The 15,607-nt window shown below is 52.2% G+C and overlaps 2 protein-coding genes across 7 annotated transcripts in view; both read left to right on the top strand.

The window, feature by feature from the left end:
- LGI3 (leucine rich repeat LGI family member 3) overlaps positions 1 to 15,607 on the top strand; it is a 228,735-nt gene that overhangs the window by 80,086 nt on the left and 133,042 nt on the right.
- The window catches only part of BIN3 (bridging integrator 3), a 41,641-nt gene that overhangs the window by 21,839 nt on the left and 4,195 nt on the right, over positions 1 to 15,607 (top strand). For 5 of the 6 annotated variants that reach the window (XM_066337255.1, XM_066337258.1, XM_066337257.1 and 2 more), the window contains 4 exons: positions 738 to 874; positions 1,436 to 1,476; positions 12,119 to 12,260; positions 14,637 to 14,771. In XM_066337255.1, coding sequence (XP_066193352.1) covers positions 738 to 874; positions 1,436 to 1,476; positions 12,119 to 12,260; positions 14,637 to 14,771 — 455 coding nt within the window. Of the gene's footprint in view, positions 1 to 737; positions 875 to 1,435; positions 1,477 to 12,118; positions 12,261 to 12,418; positions 13,044 to 14,636; positions 14,772 to 15,607 lie in introns of those variants that run through there. The other variant, XM_066337256.1, reaches the window with a different exon arrangement.

The raw sequence follows: 15,607 nt of genomic DNA, 5'->3' as shown, positions 1-15,607 counted from the left end.
GTTCTGTCATTGAATTTTCCCTTTGCAGACCAATTGTTTGGACAAAGAGGGACGTGCCTGATGGAAAACAAACGGAATGCTCAGTCAGAGCATGACCTGGTGCTTCTGGATTTCTTGGTGGCACTCCCAGGGCCTGTAGGGACTTCTTATCCCCCCTGGCTCACTCTCTACAGGCACAAAATTTAGACTTATTGAGGGGAAAATGCTTAACTTGTGTCCCTGCTCTTTGTGTTTGGAGAGGGAAAGAGAAACCTTGTCTCCCAGCCCTGTCAGTCTGGTCCTTTCCCACTAAATCCACTTCAAATACTTGTTTTTTTTGTAAAGCCATTTGAAAGACTTAATGGACTGTGATTTTTTTCTCGTCGTGGAAGAGCTATAGTGAGGCTGAGAGTGACACTTAATAGTCTGTCGAGAAAAGATGTATAAAAACCCCCATCTCTGGGTTGGTTTTTTTTTTTTTTAAGAGAACAGTGCTTTTGTTAGTCTGGGATTATTTCTGGCAGCATCACAAGCCTCACACTGGAGTGGTTCAGATTAACTTATACAAAAACACTTCTCTGGGTGTTTACATGAATGAATTGGTGCCTTTTCCTTGCTTCTCTCTCAGCCACCAGCGAGTATCTCCCTGGAAGGTTGTGCTGAACCCCTCCTGTGTGGCTCAGCTCCCTGATTTTTTTTGCCTTTTGGAGATGCCTGGCAGTGGGAATTGTGACCCTCTCTGGTTTGTTTTCCATCAGCCATGTCCAAGTCTGCTGTGAAGATCTCCTCAGACCTGCTGGCCAACCCCCTGTGTGAGCAGGAGCCCTCGTTCCTCGAGATGGTCACAGCCTTTGACACGGCCATGAAGAGGATGGACTCCTTCAACCAGGAGAAGGTGGAATGGCTTTGGCTGGAAAATGGGAGTGTCACGGAATTGTGGAATGGTTGGGATTGGGAGGGATTTGAACCCATCCTATTCCACCCCTGCCATGGCAGGGACACCTCCCGCTGTCTCAGGCTGCTCCAGCCCGGCCTTGGGCACTGCCAGGGATCCAGGGGCAGCCACAGCTCCTCTGGGAATTCCATCCCAGCCCCTCCCCACCCTCACAGCCAGGAATTCCTTCCCAAAATCCCACCCATTCCTGTCCCCTGGCAGTGGGAAGCCATTCCCTGTGTCCTGTCCCTCCCTGCCTTGTCCAGAATCCTTGTGTCTTGCCTCTTTCCCTTTTTATCATCATCCCAGAGACTTTTCCCACATGTATTTCTCTAATCTCAGTCTTCTGGCTGGGATTTCAGCTCTCATGGGAGAAATTCCCTCTCTTTTGGTTGAAGGACGTTGTGGCTGTGCTCAGAATCCCTCCCCATCCCGTGGTGGGCTCTGTACCAACCTGTCCTTGTGCAAATGGGATTTTCCAGCAATCCTGACATGCAGTCCTCCCTTTTTTGCTTTCCACAGGTGAATCAGATCCAAAAGACAGTCATAGAGCCTTTGAAAAAGTGAGTACCAACCATCATCTCGTGGGGTTTGTCCCAATCCTGAGCTTTAGGGGCGTGGACCCTGGAGAGAGGCTGGAAATCAGCCATTCCACAGAGGGACAATCCTGCCTGCTCCTGCTGGCCACACTGGTTTTGGGACCTGAATTAATAATTTAACCTTTTTGGCCACTTGTATCTACCTGTAGCATAAAGAACTCCTGAGATATAAAAGCGTGGAGCATTCTGGGCTGGAAGGGACCCCCAAAAGATGAATAATTCAGCTTTCTCTCTATTTATGTGTTGGTTTTTACCAACTCTTTGCTCCAGCAAAGGAACAAAACCAGCTGGAGATCATCCAGAGGGGGTCAGAAATCGGCTGGTTGAGCAAAAGTTTCTTTCATTTGGAAATTTTCCTAAATAAAAAAGGAGAAAGTGAAAGTTCCTGCATGTTTATAAATAATATTTCCATGCAAAGAAGGAGGAGAGATCACAGAGACTTTGTAGCCAGAGAGGTTGGAAATGAGGGGAAAACACCCAAATTCCACAATTTTGTCACATCTGGCCTGCAAAATTTCCACCTTTTCCAGGGTCACAGGCTGTAACCCCAAACCTTTCAGGACAACTTCAGTTCTCTCCCAAACATCCCCTTAAATCCCAAGATTTGCTGTTTTGTTACAGGAGCAGAGCCAGCGAGCAAAAATAAAATTGAAATTACTTTAATATGACAGTAAGTGTTGCAAATTGCTGAATAACAATTTCAGTTTAGGTTTGACACACAGAGGGGTTGTCGTGGTTTAGGTTTTTGGGGTTTTTTTTTTCCCCTGAAGTTGTTGTTTCTGCCCAAATCTGAAAGTAAAATCTCATGGATCACTTAACACCTGAGGTTACAGCATGTTCCTGTCTAGGGGATGTTTGGTGACTCAAGTTTTGCCTTCGTCCTCTCTCCACCACCAGAAATTCCTGCTTATTTTAGGGGAAAAAATAAGAAGAAAGAAAGAAAAAGGGAAAAAAAATCTCAGCCTTTTGCTGTGGAATTGTGTTGCTTATTATCTAGATTGTCCTCATGAAAGATACATTAACTTTTTCTTCCAGCATTCTGTTAAAATTGGAAGAACTTGTGTTTCTGAGATATTCTGGGTGGGTTTTTTTTTTTTTTTCCACTCGGCTTGTGTTAGTTGGTGAAATGAAAGACAATCCCTTCCCCTGCAAACCTGCCTTGGGTTTGAAACCCTGGGGTGGTGAATTCAGGACAATAAAACCATTTCCGTTTGCTCATGGGAGATGCTCCGAGGGCAGTTCTCCAATTTTGGGGACAGGAACCTGCTCCAAGTCAAGGGATGATACCAGGCCAGGGTGACCAGGACATTCCCATGGCCAAACCTCTCCAGTTTTAGGGAGAGCAGGGAGTGAGAGAGGAGAAGGCTCCAGGAGGACCTGAGAGTACTAAAGGGGCTCCAGGAGAGCTGCAGAGGGACTGGGGACAAGGGCTGGAGGGACAGGACACAGGGAATGGTTTCCCACTGCCACAGGGCAGGGCTGGCTGTTGGGAAGGAATTCCTGGCTGGGAGGGTGGGGAGAGGCTGGGATGGAATTCCCTGAGGATTCCCCATTTCTGGAAGTGTCCAAGGTGAGTTTGGAGCAGCATGGGGCAGTGGAAGGTGTGGAAGGGGATGGATCTGGACGATCCTTCAGATCCCACCGAGCCCATTCCACATTTCCCTGACTCAGTTCAACACCAGGGTGTTTACTCTGGCCTCCTGGCTGCTTTCCAGCCTCAGCAATTCTCTCCAACTTCCTGAATTTCCATTGCCCTAGAGGATGAGAGGTTTTTTTTTTCCCTCTTTTCCTGCCCTTTGGCACCTGCAAAGCTTCACCCTGTGTGCCTTTAACCAGCTTATGTTCCATGCTGGGGAAGCTTCATCTCCACTCCCAGAACAAAAGTGCTTCTTCCCTTCCCTCCTTCTTCCCTTTGTAGGTGCATCCCTGGCCAGGAACATTTCTGAGGAGCCCAAGGGTCCATTTTGAGGCTAATGAGATGCAGGAGAGAAATGCAGAGCTTGCACCTCCCTCCCCTTGTCCTGCTGGCAGATAAACCCCAGTGCCGGTTCTGGCAGAAAACTTCCAGATTAATGAAAGCTGCCTTGAGGAGCCCTTCTTATTTCCAGTTAGGTTTTCCAGCTCTCCCAAGCCTCTCCCAACTTTGCTCTGACCTAGAAAAAAAAAAAAGAAGCTTTTTAATTTTTTTTTTTTTTTGCTCCAACAGCTGCACTGTATTACATCTTCACTGGTGGTCTTTTATAGTTTATTAGCCAAAGAAACAGATAAGTATAATCCAGACAATTATCATTAGTGGTAATATATTGTAATCAGAGGCACATGGGCAGTAAAATCTCCATTCAGTTGTCCAGGGATTGGAGTTTCCAGGCAAATTTTGGGGAATTTGTTAAACCATGTTGAAAAAAGCAGTAGTAGATTTAGTGAGGGGGGGGTGGAGGCTTGTATTGTTTCAATCCTTCTGCTTCTGGGCTCGTAGGGTTATTCACAATTTGGCTTTTTGAGCCCCAAGAACCCTTTGGCTGGGAATGACTCATTTATTTTCAGGGAAAGAGCAAAGCTCCAGTGAGAATATTGCATTTTTCCGAGGATGGGTTGGGCGAGGAGCTGGGCAGGAGGGATGGGCTCCTCTTTGGGAGCTGCTTGTGGAATCTCACACCAGAGCAACGGATTTGGGGCGAAAGGGGACAAAAGCTGCTCTGGACTTTGCTCTCCCAGTTCTTCCCAGTCAAGGCAGGGTCAGGGATTGAGGATGGAGTCTTAATGTTCCATATTGTGTGTCCGTATTTAAGGAAGGAAGCGGCTTAAACCAGCCAGGTGGTTTGGAAATCCACGGGATTTAGGGCCTTTCACATTGGGAGCCGATTTCCAGGGCTGCAGGTCTCAATTTAACTGGCTCTGTCTGACCCTGTCAGAACAAGAGGGTGGCCTGGTCACTGGGGCTTGGTGCCATTCCTTTGGAGCATTGTCCTGCTCACACAAATCCAGAGAGGTTTTGGCCATGGGAATGTCATGGTCACCTTGAATTGGTGCCATTCCTTTAGAGCATTTTCCCATTCCCAAAATTGGAGAGGTTTTGGCTGTGGAAATGTCCTGGTCACTCTGGCATAGGATCACCCCACTGGAGCATTGTCCTTGTCCCAAAATTGGAGAGGTTTCGCGTTGGGGATGCCGTGGTCGCTCTGTCATGGTACAATCCCTTTGATTTGGAGCAGGTTCCTGTTCCCAAAGTTGGAAAATGGGCCATGGGGATGTCCTGGTCACCTTGGCTTTGGCAGGGGTGACACAGAGGGTGCTGCCACCGAGGTGCCACCACTCAGGGCTGGGTGTCAGAGCTGTGGGACATCCCGGAGGTGCAGTCCAGGAGCAGTGAGGGATAAATTCCATTAGAGCTACGTGTCACCAACATCTGCCAGTGGCACCAGCAGAAGGGAGATCCCTCACTCCACCCCCCTCCCAGCAGCCCACCATTCCCAGGGTGCCTCCAGCTGCCAGGAAGAGGCAGCCAAAGCTGGCCAGGAGCAGCTCCAGGGGTGCAGGACCGGAAGCAGGAAAAGCGGCTTTCATATCCTTAATGAGCCCCTAATGAGGATTTGGAGCAGCCACATGGCCGCCTAATCCTCCACGCAGCTTCCTTGTCTTGGCCTCTCCATTCCTGCACCTTTTCCCTCCAGGAGGAAGGGTAGGGTTTAATTTCCCCCTTCCTGGTGGGTGGATGGGCCCCACGGATGTGTGGGCACAAGCTGAGGAATGGCAGGAATCCCTCCTCTCCACGCTCCAGCCTCTCCTGAGCCATCCTGGTGTCTCTCCCAACTTCCCCTCACCTCATCCACCGTCACTTTCTGTGGCATCTGATGCTTCCCAGCTCTCTTGTTCCTTTTTCTTTACCAGCCCATCACCGGCTGTAGAGCTTGTCCACTTCCTTTTGGTTTCTTATCCACCAACACCTCATCCCAAAAATACTGCCCCAGGGAAGAGGCAGGTGTGTGCCAGGCAGGTCCAGCTCACAGGCTGCCAACGAGAGTCTTTGAGGTGCTTGAAAACAAGGAGAATCAAAGGTTTTATCATTATTTTTCCCTGTGCCAAAGCTCCAGCACCCCTTTCCCACTAAAAATGGGTCCTGGAGGAAGCAGTGGGATCAGGATTTGGGATGGAGACGATGAGAAGAGAGAGAGGTGACAGAATGTTCCCGCTCCTCAAGCATCTCCACCATCCCCAGGGCTTCCCAGCAGAGAGATGGGAAGGAATTTCCATTTTCCTGGCCCCAGATTTGTCAGCTGGGCTGAGTACCAGACTCATCTGGCAGCACTGGGAATCCTGGGGCACTTTTATCTCCCGTGGCAGCGTCTGTCCAACCCCATCCTCTAATTACGGGGAGCTGAAGGGAGGCTGGCGTGGAGACGAGGTGGGAACACGATTTAGAATGCAGGCAACGGGGTGATTTAGATGTTTTTCCAAGGATAACCTGTCATCCTGTGAGGAGTTCACCGACAGGTTCCCCCTCTCCCCCCCACAGCCACGGGCAAAGTAATTTGTATTTTCTTTTCGTTATCCCTGCGTATCTCCCCTCACCTGCTCCTCTTAAGCCGCCTGGGCTGTAATCCCCTCTCAGCAGCCTTCCCTAAAAAGTGACAGGGAACAACAGCAGCTTATTCCTCAAGCTGCTTTCATGGCAGGGGCTCTAATACCCTGGGTGCTGTTTTACCTTCACTTTGCTACTGTTCCCACCAAATTTTCTTTTGAGTCGGCTTTGATTTTCTTGAGTTTGAATTAAAAAAAGGAAGTCTTGGGTTACAGAGGGTTGGGGAAGGATTTGGGAGTGGGTTTGGCTGTCAGACCCCCCTCATTCCCTATGGAGGAGGACGGGTTATTGATAATATTGGATTTTGGGAGTATAATTTTCGTGGTGAGAGTTGTCAAACCCCGGCACAGTCTGCCCACGAGTCACCATCCCTGGAAGAGCTCATAAAATGCATGGATGTGGCATTTTGTGGCTTAGTGGTGCTGGGTTGTTGGTTTGACTCGGTTTGAAGGCTCTTTTCCAACTTTGCTGATTCCATGTTTGGTTATAAACAGCCACATCTGCTCCAGGGTTTTCCTCTGTGCATCTCACAGGGACAGGAATTGTTCCCTTGCTCCAAGTGCGTGGAATGGATGAGTGAAACACCCGGGATTTGCTTGTGAGGCTTCCCTGCTCTTTCCCCATGTCCCTGTTTCCCTGAAATTCTGTGTGGAGTTGTTCAGATTCCATTTCCAAAGGGCTCTTTAGCTGCTGCTCCCCTCCCAGTTGATCCCAGTCCCTTTGCTGCCAGGAGGGGTTGGTGGTGCCTCTCCAAAGGCTTTGGAAAACTCTTGTGATCCCTGCAGGGCTGTTCTTGGAGGGCGTGGCTGTGTCTGTGGATGGCAGAGGCTCTGCAGAGCCTTTGTGCCAGGCTCTGCACCGGGGGCATTTGTCAATAACGTTCATGAGATGGTTGTGGAGACACTGGGGCCACGTGTGGAGTCAGGAATTCCTCAGAATAACTTGGCACGGGCAGGAGCTCAGCTCCCCTTCTCCCCCTGCACGGGGGTTTGGCAGCCCTGGCACTCGCCTTGGGATCGTGTTTCTGTCCACACAGGGAGAAAAACCTGGGCAGGGCTTGAAACCCCTTCTCCATGAATCCCAGGGGAACTCAGAGCTGCTGGGCTCACGGGGAATTCAGAATTCCTGCATTCCTTCAGCAGCCAGAGGCAGCTTTGCCTCGCTCCGGAGCAGTGCAAGGTCCTTCTCTGCTTGAGCCGAGCTGATCCTGCGTGGAAATTAAACCAGGAGAGTGTGGCTGGTGTGGGAAGGGTTCAGTGGGCACAGGGAGGGCTCAGCTGGCACAGGGGGAACTTGGCTGGCACAGAGAGAGCTCCTTGGGCACAGGGAGAGCTCCTTGGGCACAGGGAGAGCTCCAAGGGCACAGGGAGGGCTCCAAGGGCACAGGGAGAGCTCCTTGGGCACAGAGAGAGCTCCTTGGGCACAGGGAGAGCTCCAAGGGCACAGGGAGGGCTCCAAGGGCACAGGGAGAGCTCCTTGGGCACAGGGAGAGCTCCAAGGGCACAGGGAGAGCTCCAAGGGCACAGGGAGAGCTCCATGGGCACAGGGAGAGCTCCTTGGGCACAGGGAGAGCTCCAAGGGCACAGGGAGAGCTCAGTGGGCACAGGGAGAGCTCCTTGGGCACAGGGAGAGCTCCAAGGGCACAGGGAGAGCTCCATGGGCACAGGGAGAGCTCCTTGGGCACAGGGAGAGCTCCAAGGGCACAGGGAGAGCTCAGTGGGCACAGGGAGAGCTCCTTGGGCACAGGGAGAGCTCCAAGGGCACAGGGAGAGCTCCAAGGGCACAGAGAGAGCTCCATGGGCACAGGGAGAGCTCCAAGGGCACAGAGAGAGCTCCATGGGCACAGGGAGAGCTCCTTGGGCACAGGGAGAGCTCCAAGGGCACAGGGAGAGCTCCAAGGGCACAGAGAGAGCTCCATGGGCACAGGGAGAGCTCCAAGGGCACAGGGAGAGCTCCATGGGCACAGGGAGGGCTCAGTGGGCACAGGGAGAGCTCCATGGGCACAGGGAGAGCTCGGTGGGCACAGGGAGAGCTCCATGGGCACAGGGAGAGCTCAGTGGGCACAGGGAGAGCTCGGTGGGCACAGGGAGAGCTCAGTGGGCACAGGGAGAGCTCCATGGGCACAGGGAGAGCTCAGTGGGCACAGGGAGAGCTCAGTGGGCACAGGGAGAGCTCCTTGGGCACAGGGAGAGCTCCAAGGGCACAGGGAGAGCTCCTTGGGCACAGGGAGAGCTCAGTGGGCACAGGGAGAGCTCGGTGGGCACAGGGAGAGCTCCTTGGGCACAGGGAGAGCTCAGTGGGCACAGGGAGAGCTCCTTGGGCACAGGGAGAGCTCGGTGGGCACAGGGAGAGCTCCGAGGGCACAGGGAGAGCTCCAAGGGCACAGGGAGAGCTCCTTGGGCACAGGGAGAGCTCAGTGGGCACAGGGAGAGCTCCTTGGGCACAGGGAGAGCTCCGAGGGCACAGGGAGAGCTCGGTGGGCACAGGGAGAGCTCAGTGGGCACAGGGAGAGCTCCTTGGGCACAGGGAGAGCTCCAAGGGCACAGGGAGAGCTCGGTGGGCACAGGGAGAGCTCAGTGGGCACAGGGAGAGCTCCTTGGGCACAGGGAGAGCTCCTTGGGCACAGGGAGAGCTCCTTGGGCACAGGGAGAGCTCAGTGGGCACAGGGAGAGCTCCTTGGGCACAGGGAGAGCTCCGAGGGCACAGGGAGAGCTCCAAGGGCACAGGGAGAGCTCCAAGGGCACAGGGAGAGCTCCTTGGGCACAGGGAGAGCTCAGTGGGCACAGGGAGAGCTCCTTGGGCACAGGGAGAGCTCCTTGGGCACAGGGAGAGCTCCAAGGGCACAGGGAGAGCTCCTTGGGCACAGGGAGAGCTCCGAGGGCACAGGGAGAGCTCAGTGGGCACAGGGAGAGCTCCTTGGGCACAGGGAGGGCTCCAAGGGCACAGGGAGAGCTCAGTGGGCACAGGGAGAGCTCAGTGGGCACAGGGAGAGCTCGGTGGGCATTGATGGTGTCCAGAGAAGCCACAAGTGACCCAATCCTTCGCTGGTGGAGCACAGCCATACTGAGGGAACCTCCAACAGTGATAGGGTTGGTTTTGAACTAAAAAAGGGGGAGATTCAAACAAGGTATTGGGAAGGAATTTTTCTCCGTGAGGATGGGGGTGGCGCAGGTTGCCCAGAGAAGCTGGACAACATTTCCTTGTCCTGAAAGTGCCCAAGGCCAGCTCAGATGGGGCTTGGAACACCCTGGGACAGTGGAAGGTGTCCCTGCCCATGGCAGGGGGTGGAACGAGGTGATTTAAGGTCCCTTCCCACCCAAGCCAGTGTGGGATTGCACAATTCCCAGTGCCCAGGACACTTCAAGGCAGGCATGGCTGCGGCTCTGGGGAGCTGGGCCCCCCCTGCTCTCGGAAATGCAGCGTATAATCTATGCATTAAAAGTCCTTGTGAGACAGGAGCTGCTGTGCCTACACAGTTCCAGCCTCTTCAGATCCAACCCTGTAGATATTTTTTTAAAGCTCTGCCAGAGCACAGTGTCCTTCCATTACGGGCTGCGAAATTGCACCGAGTCGATACCGGGAATAAAAAGGGGGGAAAAAAAATCAAAATCGAGCCTTTTTTTTTTTTTTTTCTCCCTTTTTTAAAACCCAGATTTAACTTCAAAGTAAATGGAAACTGCGTCGCTGATCATCTTGTGCGTCCTCCCTCGCTGCTTTCTCCCAGGGAGAGGGTTGGCTCTTCCCTGTGCAGTGGGACTGGGGGTAGAAGGGGCTGTGTGTGACTTTGCTGGAGTCTCGTGGCTCTCTTCAGGCAGGAGCACTGGGAAGTGCCAGGGAAAGGCCAGGAAAACACCACTAACAGCCGGGTTTGGCTGCCAGCACGAGGCTCAGTGCTTTGGGGATGTCTCAGGAAGGGTTTTCCGAGTTTTGCTGGATGTGGTGGTTGTGCTCAGGGCTGGCTGCACAGCAGGGAAGGGAGGATTTCCCATCCTCCAGCCTGGAATCTCCTCTGACATTCCCATGCCTGGATTCCCACCGGGGAGCAACAGCTCAGCTCATCCCCATGGTCTGTATTCCCTGCTCTAGGTGTGAGGTTTTGTGTCCTTCCCAAGCCTCCCCCATGAGGGACAGAACATAAAATAAACCAGGAGAGCCTCTGGATTGATGGGATCCTCCTTCCCATCATTAATAATCAGGAGAAATTCCTGCAGGAGCTGCCACCTCGAGCTGCTGGCGTTGTGTGTGTGCCATGCTGGGAAAGGACATCCCATAGTGAGGAGACCTGGCATAAAAACATCCCTGGAAGTGCTCCAGGCCAGGCTGGAGTGGGCTTGGAGCCTCCTGGGCCAGTAGAAGGTGTCCCTGCCCCAACTGGAGAGTCCTGAAAGTCTTTTCCAACCCAAACCATTCCCTGATTCTGTGAACCCAAACCATTATCCCACAAGAACCTCTCAACCTGGCCACCCCTTCCCACCCCTGATCTCCATCCCTGTTTCCCTAACCCCTCTCCTGGCAGATTTTTGGACTTTACAAAGTGGTAGGAGAGATTTTAGCAGCCCAGGAGCTGGTGAGGCCGTGCCTGGAGCCTGCTGCATCCAGGCCATGGCTCCCATTTAAATATAATGGGACGGTGTGGGATGGTGCCCATAAAAAGCAATGTCAGGGCAGAGCATCTGATCCTCTCCGGGCAGCTGGAGCAGCTCCCTGATGACTTTTCCAGGTTGTTCCTCATCCCCAGTCTATTGCAACAGAGGAAAAATATCATGGGATATATATTTGTATTTATATTTGTATGGATTTGTTCTGTGCCAGCCTCGGGGGATGTGCAGGAGCAGGCAGGATTGAAGGATCACATCCCCACATCAGCCTCTCACCCAGGGATGCTCCACACAAATACACGGCTACAAAATATTCCCGCTTCTCCCCTGGCTCCTGGCGTTTGCCCTTTGCAAACTGAGGCTCAGGGATGAAAGTTTTCCCTCAGCACTCACTGGTCCAGCCCATCAGCACCCTCCGGAGCGAGCGGAAAATGGGATTTTAATAGGGCTGGAGTGGCTGGGAACACCCGTGGTTCCGCCTGAACCGTGGATTTAGGTCACATCCGAAGCAAATGACACTCGTCAAGTGACATTTGTGTCTTTTCTTTTTGCTAATGGCCCCCCTAGTTTGATTTATGTTTCTGTTTTTGGTCCATTTTAAGAGGTGGGAAAAGCTGTTTGTTCCCTCGTGGAAGGAAAATCCGTCGCCAGGCTGCTCAAATTTTTCACCACCAATTCCTGGTCTCAACCCCCCAAAAATCACCCTGGAATTTATGAATATTAAATTATTATCTCCAGAGGGAGCATCACCTATTTGATTTCAACCCACAGCCCTGGTATCCCCTGGGATAATTTGATTTTCTGGAATTAAGAGACAGGAGCATCGTTCCAGTTCCTGCTTTTCCCTTTTCTGTCACATTCAAAAATATTCTCCATCAGATGTTCATGTTTCCTCAATTTGTAACACATTTTAATAATAGGAATCTTTCCCATCGCCCAGATAAATTGTTGGATGCTGTGAATCCTTCTGGGGAGGGCTCAGGGCTCCTCTTCAGCTGGGCTTGCCACCCAAAAAGAGCAAAAATTTGCTGAAAAAAAAGCACGAAAAAAAGAAGAAAAAAAAAAAAGAAAAAAAAAAAAAAAAGAAAAAAAGAAAAAAGCAGAAAACTAATGAAAAAGGCAAAACAATAATATCCAAAAAGGAAAAAGAATTGTTCAAAAAAATGCTGCAGTTAATATTTACTTGCACTCATTATTTATTTTTCCTGGACTTTTATTTCAAATTATCTACCTCTTCTTGCTCTTTCCAACCAGGAACTGAGGAAACACCCCATTATTTAAGAATATTCAGAATCCCGGCCCAGTTTGGCGTGGGAAAAATCCCCCCAGTGTCACAGCAGAGAACTTTCTGCTGGACCTTGGTGCTCCACGATGGCCTTGGATGCTTCATCCACTCAAAATATCCCATCCCATCTTTTTTTTTTTCCAGGTTCAGCAGCGTTTTCCCGAGCCTGAACATGGCCGTGAAGCGCCGGGAGCAGACGCTCCAGGACTACAAACGCCTGCAATCCAAGGTGGAAAAATACGAGGAAAAAGAGAGAACAGGCCCTGTCCTGGCCAAGCTGCACCAGGTATTGAGTTGTCCCCAGAGCCACAAGCCCGGCAGCATTCCTGGGAAAACTCGGGAAAAGCTTTTCCCTTCCTCTCTGGCATCCGTGCCGTGAATAGAACATTTTGGGAGGTTGTCTTTTATCTGTGTAAAAAAAAAAAAAATCACATTTTTTGACAGCACAACGCTGGTTTTGAGCGCTGGGTGAAAGGAAGGAGCCGCTTTTCCAAGAGAAAATGGAATGTTTTCCAAGAGAAAATGGAATCAGAGGCCCGGGAGCTCTGGGGGAGCTCGGAGCCAGCGCTGAGGTCGAGGCACAGGGGGGTTCCCCCCGACCTCGGCGTCTGAGCGAGCAGCTGGATGGGGAAGGGAACAGATCAGAGCATTTCCCAGCTTTATGTTTGCCACCTGTTCCCAAAAAATTCGTCTTGGAAAATTGCAGTAATTGGTTAACAGGAAGTTTTGCCAGATTCTTTTTTGCTCTCTCCCGAATTTGAGCGAAATCGTGATGAGTTTGTTGGGTTTGGGTGGGTTTATTTTTTTTTATAATCAAATCTTCCCCAGCGTTTTTCCCCAAAATCTGTTGCTCCAGCAGCACGTGGCTTGATCCTCCCAGGAACAATTGATTCTCAGAGTCAAAGAAAATGTGTTTTTCTGATGAATTTCCCCCCCCAAAAATGAAGTTCTGTGTTAAAGAACTGCCTGAACAAAAGACATCTCTGGTTTAACAGTAAGCAGCTTATTTTGCTCAGCCTCAGCAACTAAAGCTGGGGCTAGAAAAATGAGAATTCTTTTGTCCTGGTGATTAAGCAGAGTTTAGTTATTTCATTTATTTTTCCCCTTAATGAACTTTTGATCTAATTCCCCCCCCAAAACCAAAAATCTTAACCAAACGCCGAGTTTAAACACCTGTGGGAGGGAGCCTTGAGCAGTCCTGAACCTGGGGTATCCAGAGGAGCTGGAGGTCTGGAATTGATGGGAAAGGGCCTCATCTCATCCGTTTTGAATTATTGAGCTGCAAATTTACATCTGTTGTTTGCTTCAGGTTTTGTGCTCTTCTTCCCCCTGTGAACTCCATCCGAGGGTTTCTCCCCATGAACTCCATCCCAGGATTTTCCCCCATAGCTCCATCCCAGGATTTTCCCCATAACTCCATCCCAGGATTTTCCCCCATAACTCCATCCCAGGATTTTCCCCATGAACTCCATGCCAGGATTTTCCCCCATAGCTCCATCAAACGATTTCCCCCATAGCTCCATCCCAGGATTTTCCCCATGAGCTCCATCCCAGGATTTTCCCCCATGAACTCCATCCCAGGATTTTCCCCCATGAACTCCATCCCAGGATTCTCCCCCATAGCTCCATCCCAGGATTTTCCCCCATAACTCCATCCCAGGATTTTCCTCATAGCTCCATCCCAGGATTTTCCCCATAGCTCCATCCCAGGATTTTCCCCCATAACTCCATCCCAGGATTTTCCTCATAACTCCATCCCAGGATTTCCCCCATAGCTCCATCCCAGGATTTTCCCCATAGCTCCATCCCAGGATTTTCCCCCATGAACTCCATCCCAGGATTTTCCCCATGAACTCCATCCCAGGATTTTCCCCATGAACTCCATCCTGGGAGTTTCAACACTCCCGATTTCCTGGCAAATGTTGAACTTGCTCCTTTGCTGGGATGGTGCCAGGCTTTTCCAGCCTGGAGCCCAGTCCATGCCGTGCCCCTGGCACACTGTCCCTGTCCCCAGGGCCGGGCTCCCCCTCCCGTCGGAATGGCACCGGGATTAAGTGGCAGACTTGAACCAGGCTAATATTTCACAGCCCACCCCCTCCTGCCCTTTTCCACACCATCCCAGAGACATTTCCCCTTCTCCCCACGCTCTGTTTAAAGGAGCCAGTTGGATGCACTGAGCTGAAGGTCATGGTGATGGGTGGGGACAAGGATCCTGGAGCGACGCTCCTGGGAATCACAGGGTGAGGGGACATGGATGTGGCCAGGGACATTCTCCAGCCTGACTGAGCTCTGGGGCTGGGTTTTGTCCGTGTTTTTCTGGAGGAGAGAAGACACAACCTCTCTGGGTGTCCTGTGGCTTTCCAGAGTCACAGCATGAGTCCCACCAGGGTCCATCGAATGGTCACTTAGATCCCACCAGATTCCATTGGATGGTCATTTGAGTCCCAGCAGGTTCTATGAACTGGTTGTTTGGATCCCACCAGGTTCCATTGAGAGGTCACTTGGGTCCCAGCGGGTTCCACTGGATGATCCTATGGCTCCCACCAGGCTGTGGCCGCTGCTTGTCCCCACAACCAAGCAAAGCACCCCGTTGTCCTGGGGTGGCCTCCACGCCAGGAGGATCTTTGTCCCCGGGCTCTGACCCCCACCTGTGTCCCCACAGGCCCGGGAGGAGCTGCGCCCAGTGAAGGAGGACTTTGAGGCCAAGAACAAGCAGCTCTTGGAGGAGATGCCCAAATTCTACAGCAGCCGCATCGACTACTTCAAACCCAGCTTCGAGTCGCTGGTCCGGGCACAGGTGAGAGGCACTGTCCCTTCCTGGTCCTGTGTTGTGTCCCACACCTGCCTGTACTTTATCTGCTGGAATTCCGTGCTTTATCCACCTGGGAATGCCATCTCCTTGAGTTTGGAGTGCTGAGCTCAGGGCTTGACTAGGTGTGAGGTGTTTGGGCTCATCTGAAGGGTCTCTTGTGGCTCCTGGGACATCTCCACAGCAAAGATTTGCAGGAAGAGGTGGCCTGAATAACCAACAGCTTCCATTTCCATCCTGCAGCTTCCTTCAGGAGCGTGCTGCCGCTCCTCCTCCTCCTCCCTCTGCCCTTTCCCTTAGGCTGCAGAGGGGCAGCTTTGGGATCTCACCAAGCTTCGAGAACCCCTGGCACCCCTCACTGGGGCTCCCGGGGCGATCCAGCGGCGGCAGGAGGGCGGAACGAGGCGGTGCCGCTCCGTGGGCGTTTCCCTGCGGCATTTTGGGGCCGGGAGGCGCCGCAGGGACCCAGGTGCGCTGCGGGGGGAGGCGCCGGGAGCACGTGTTCCATCTCACCTCCGACTTGGGCTGGGGGGGCCTCTCTGCGGAGCTGCCAGCGAGTTGTCTGCAGGCTGATTCACCTACCAGATGGTGCCGATGCTCCCTGCGCCGCAGGGTGGGTGCTGGGGATGCTGTTCCTGCTGTTCCCTTAGCAATCGGGCGCGGGGCTCCCTGTTCCAGCCCAGAATAACCACAATTCCCAGTCTCGCTGGCCCTTTGACCCCCTCCAGCGGGTGAGACCTTGAAACCTGAATGTTCTCTGCCCTCTCCGGAGGTTTGTGATCCGTGGGGTTCCTCAGAGAGCAGCTTTACCCCTCTGGCTTCTC

Source organism: Sylvia atricapilla, chromosome 28 (assembly GCF_009819655.1).
Source record: "Sylvia atricapilla isolate bSylAtr1 chromosome 28, bSylAtr1.pri, whole genome shotgun sequence".
NCBI classification, from domain to species: Eukaryota; Metazoa; Chordata; class Aves; order Passeriformes; family Sylviidae; genus Sylvia; species Sylvia atricapilla.
The sequence above is the reverse complement of the archived record's forward strand: the minus strand, read 5'-3'. Positions and strand labels throughout refer to the sequence as shown.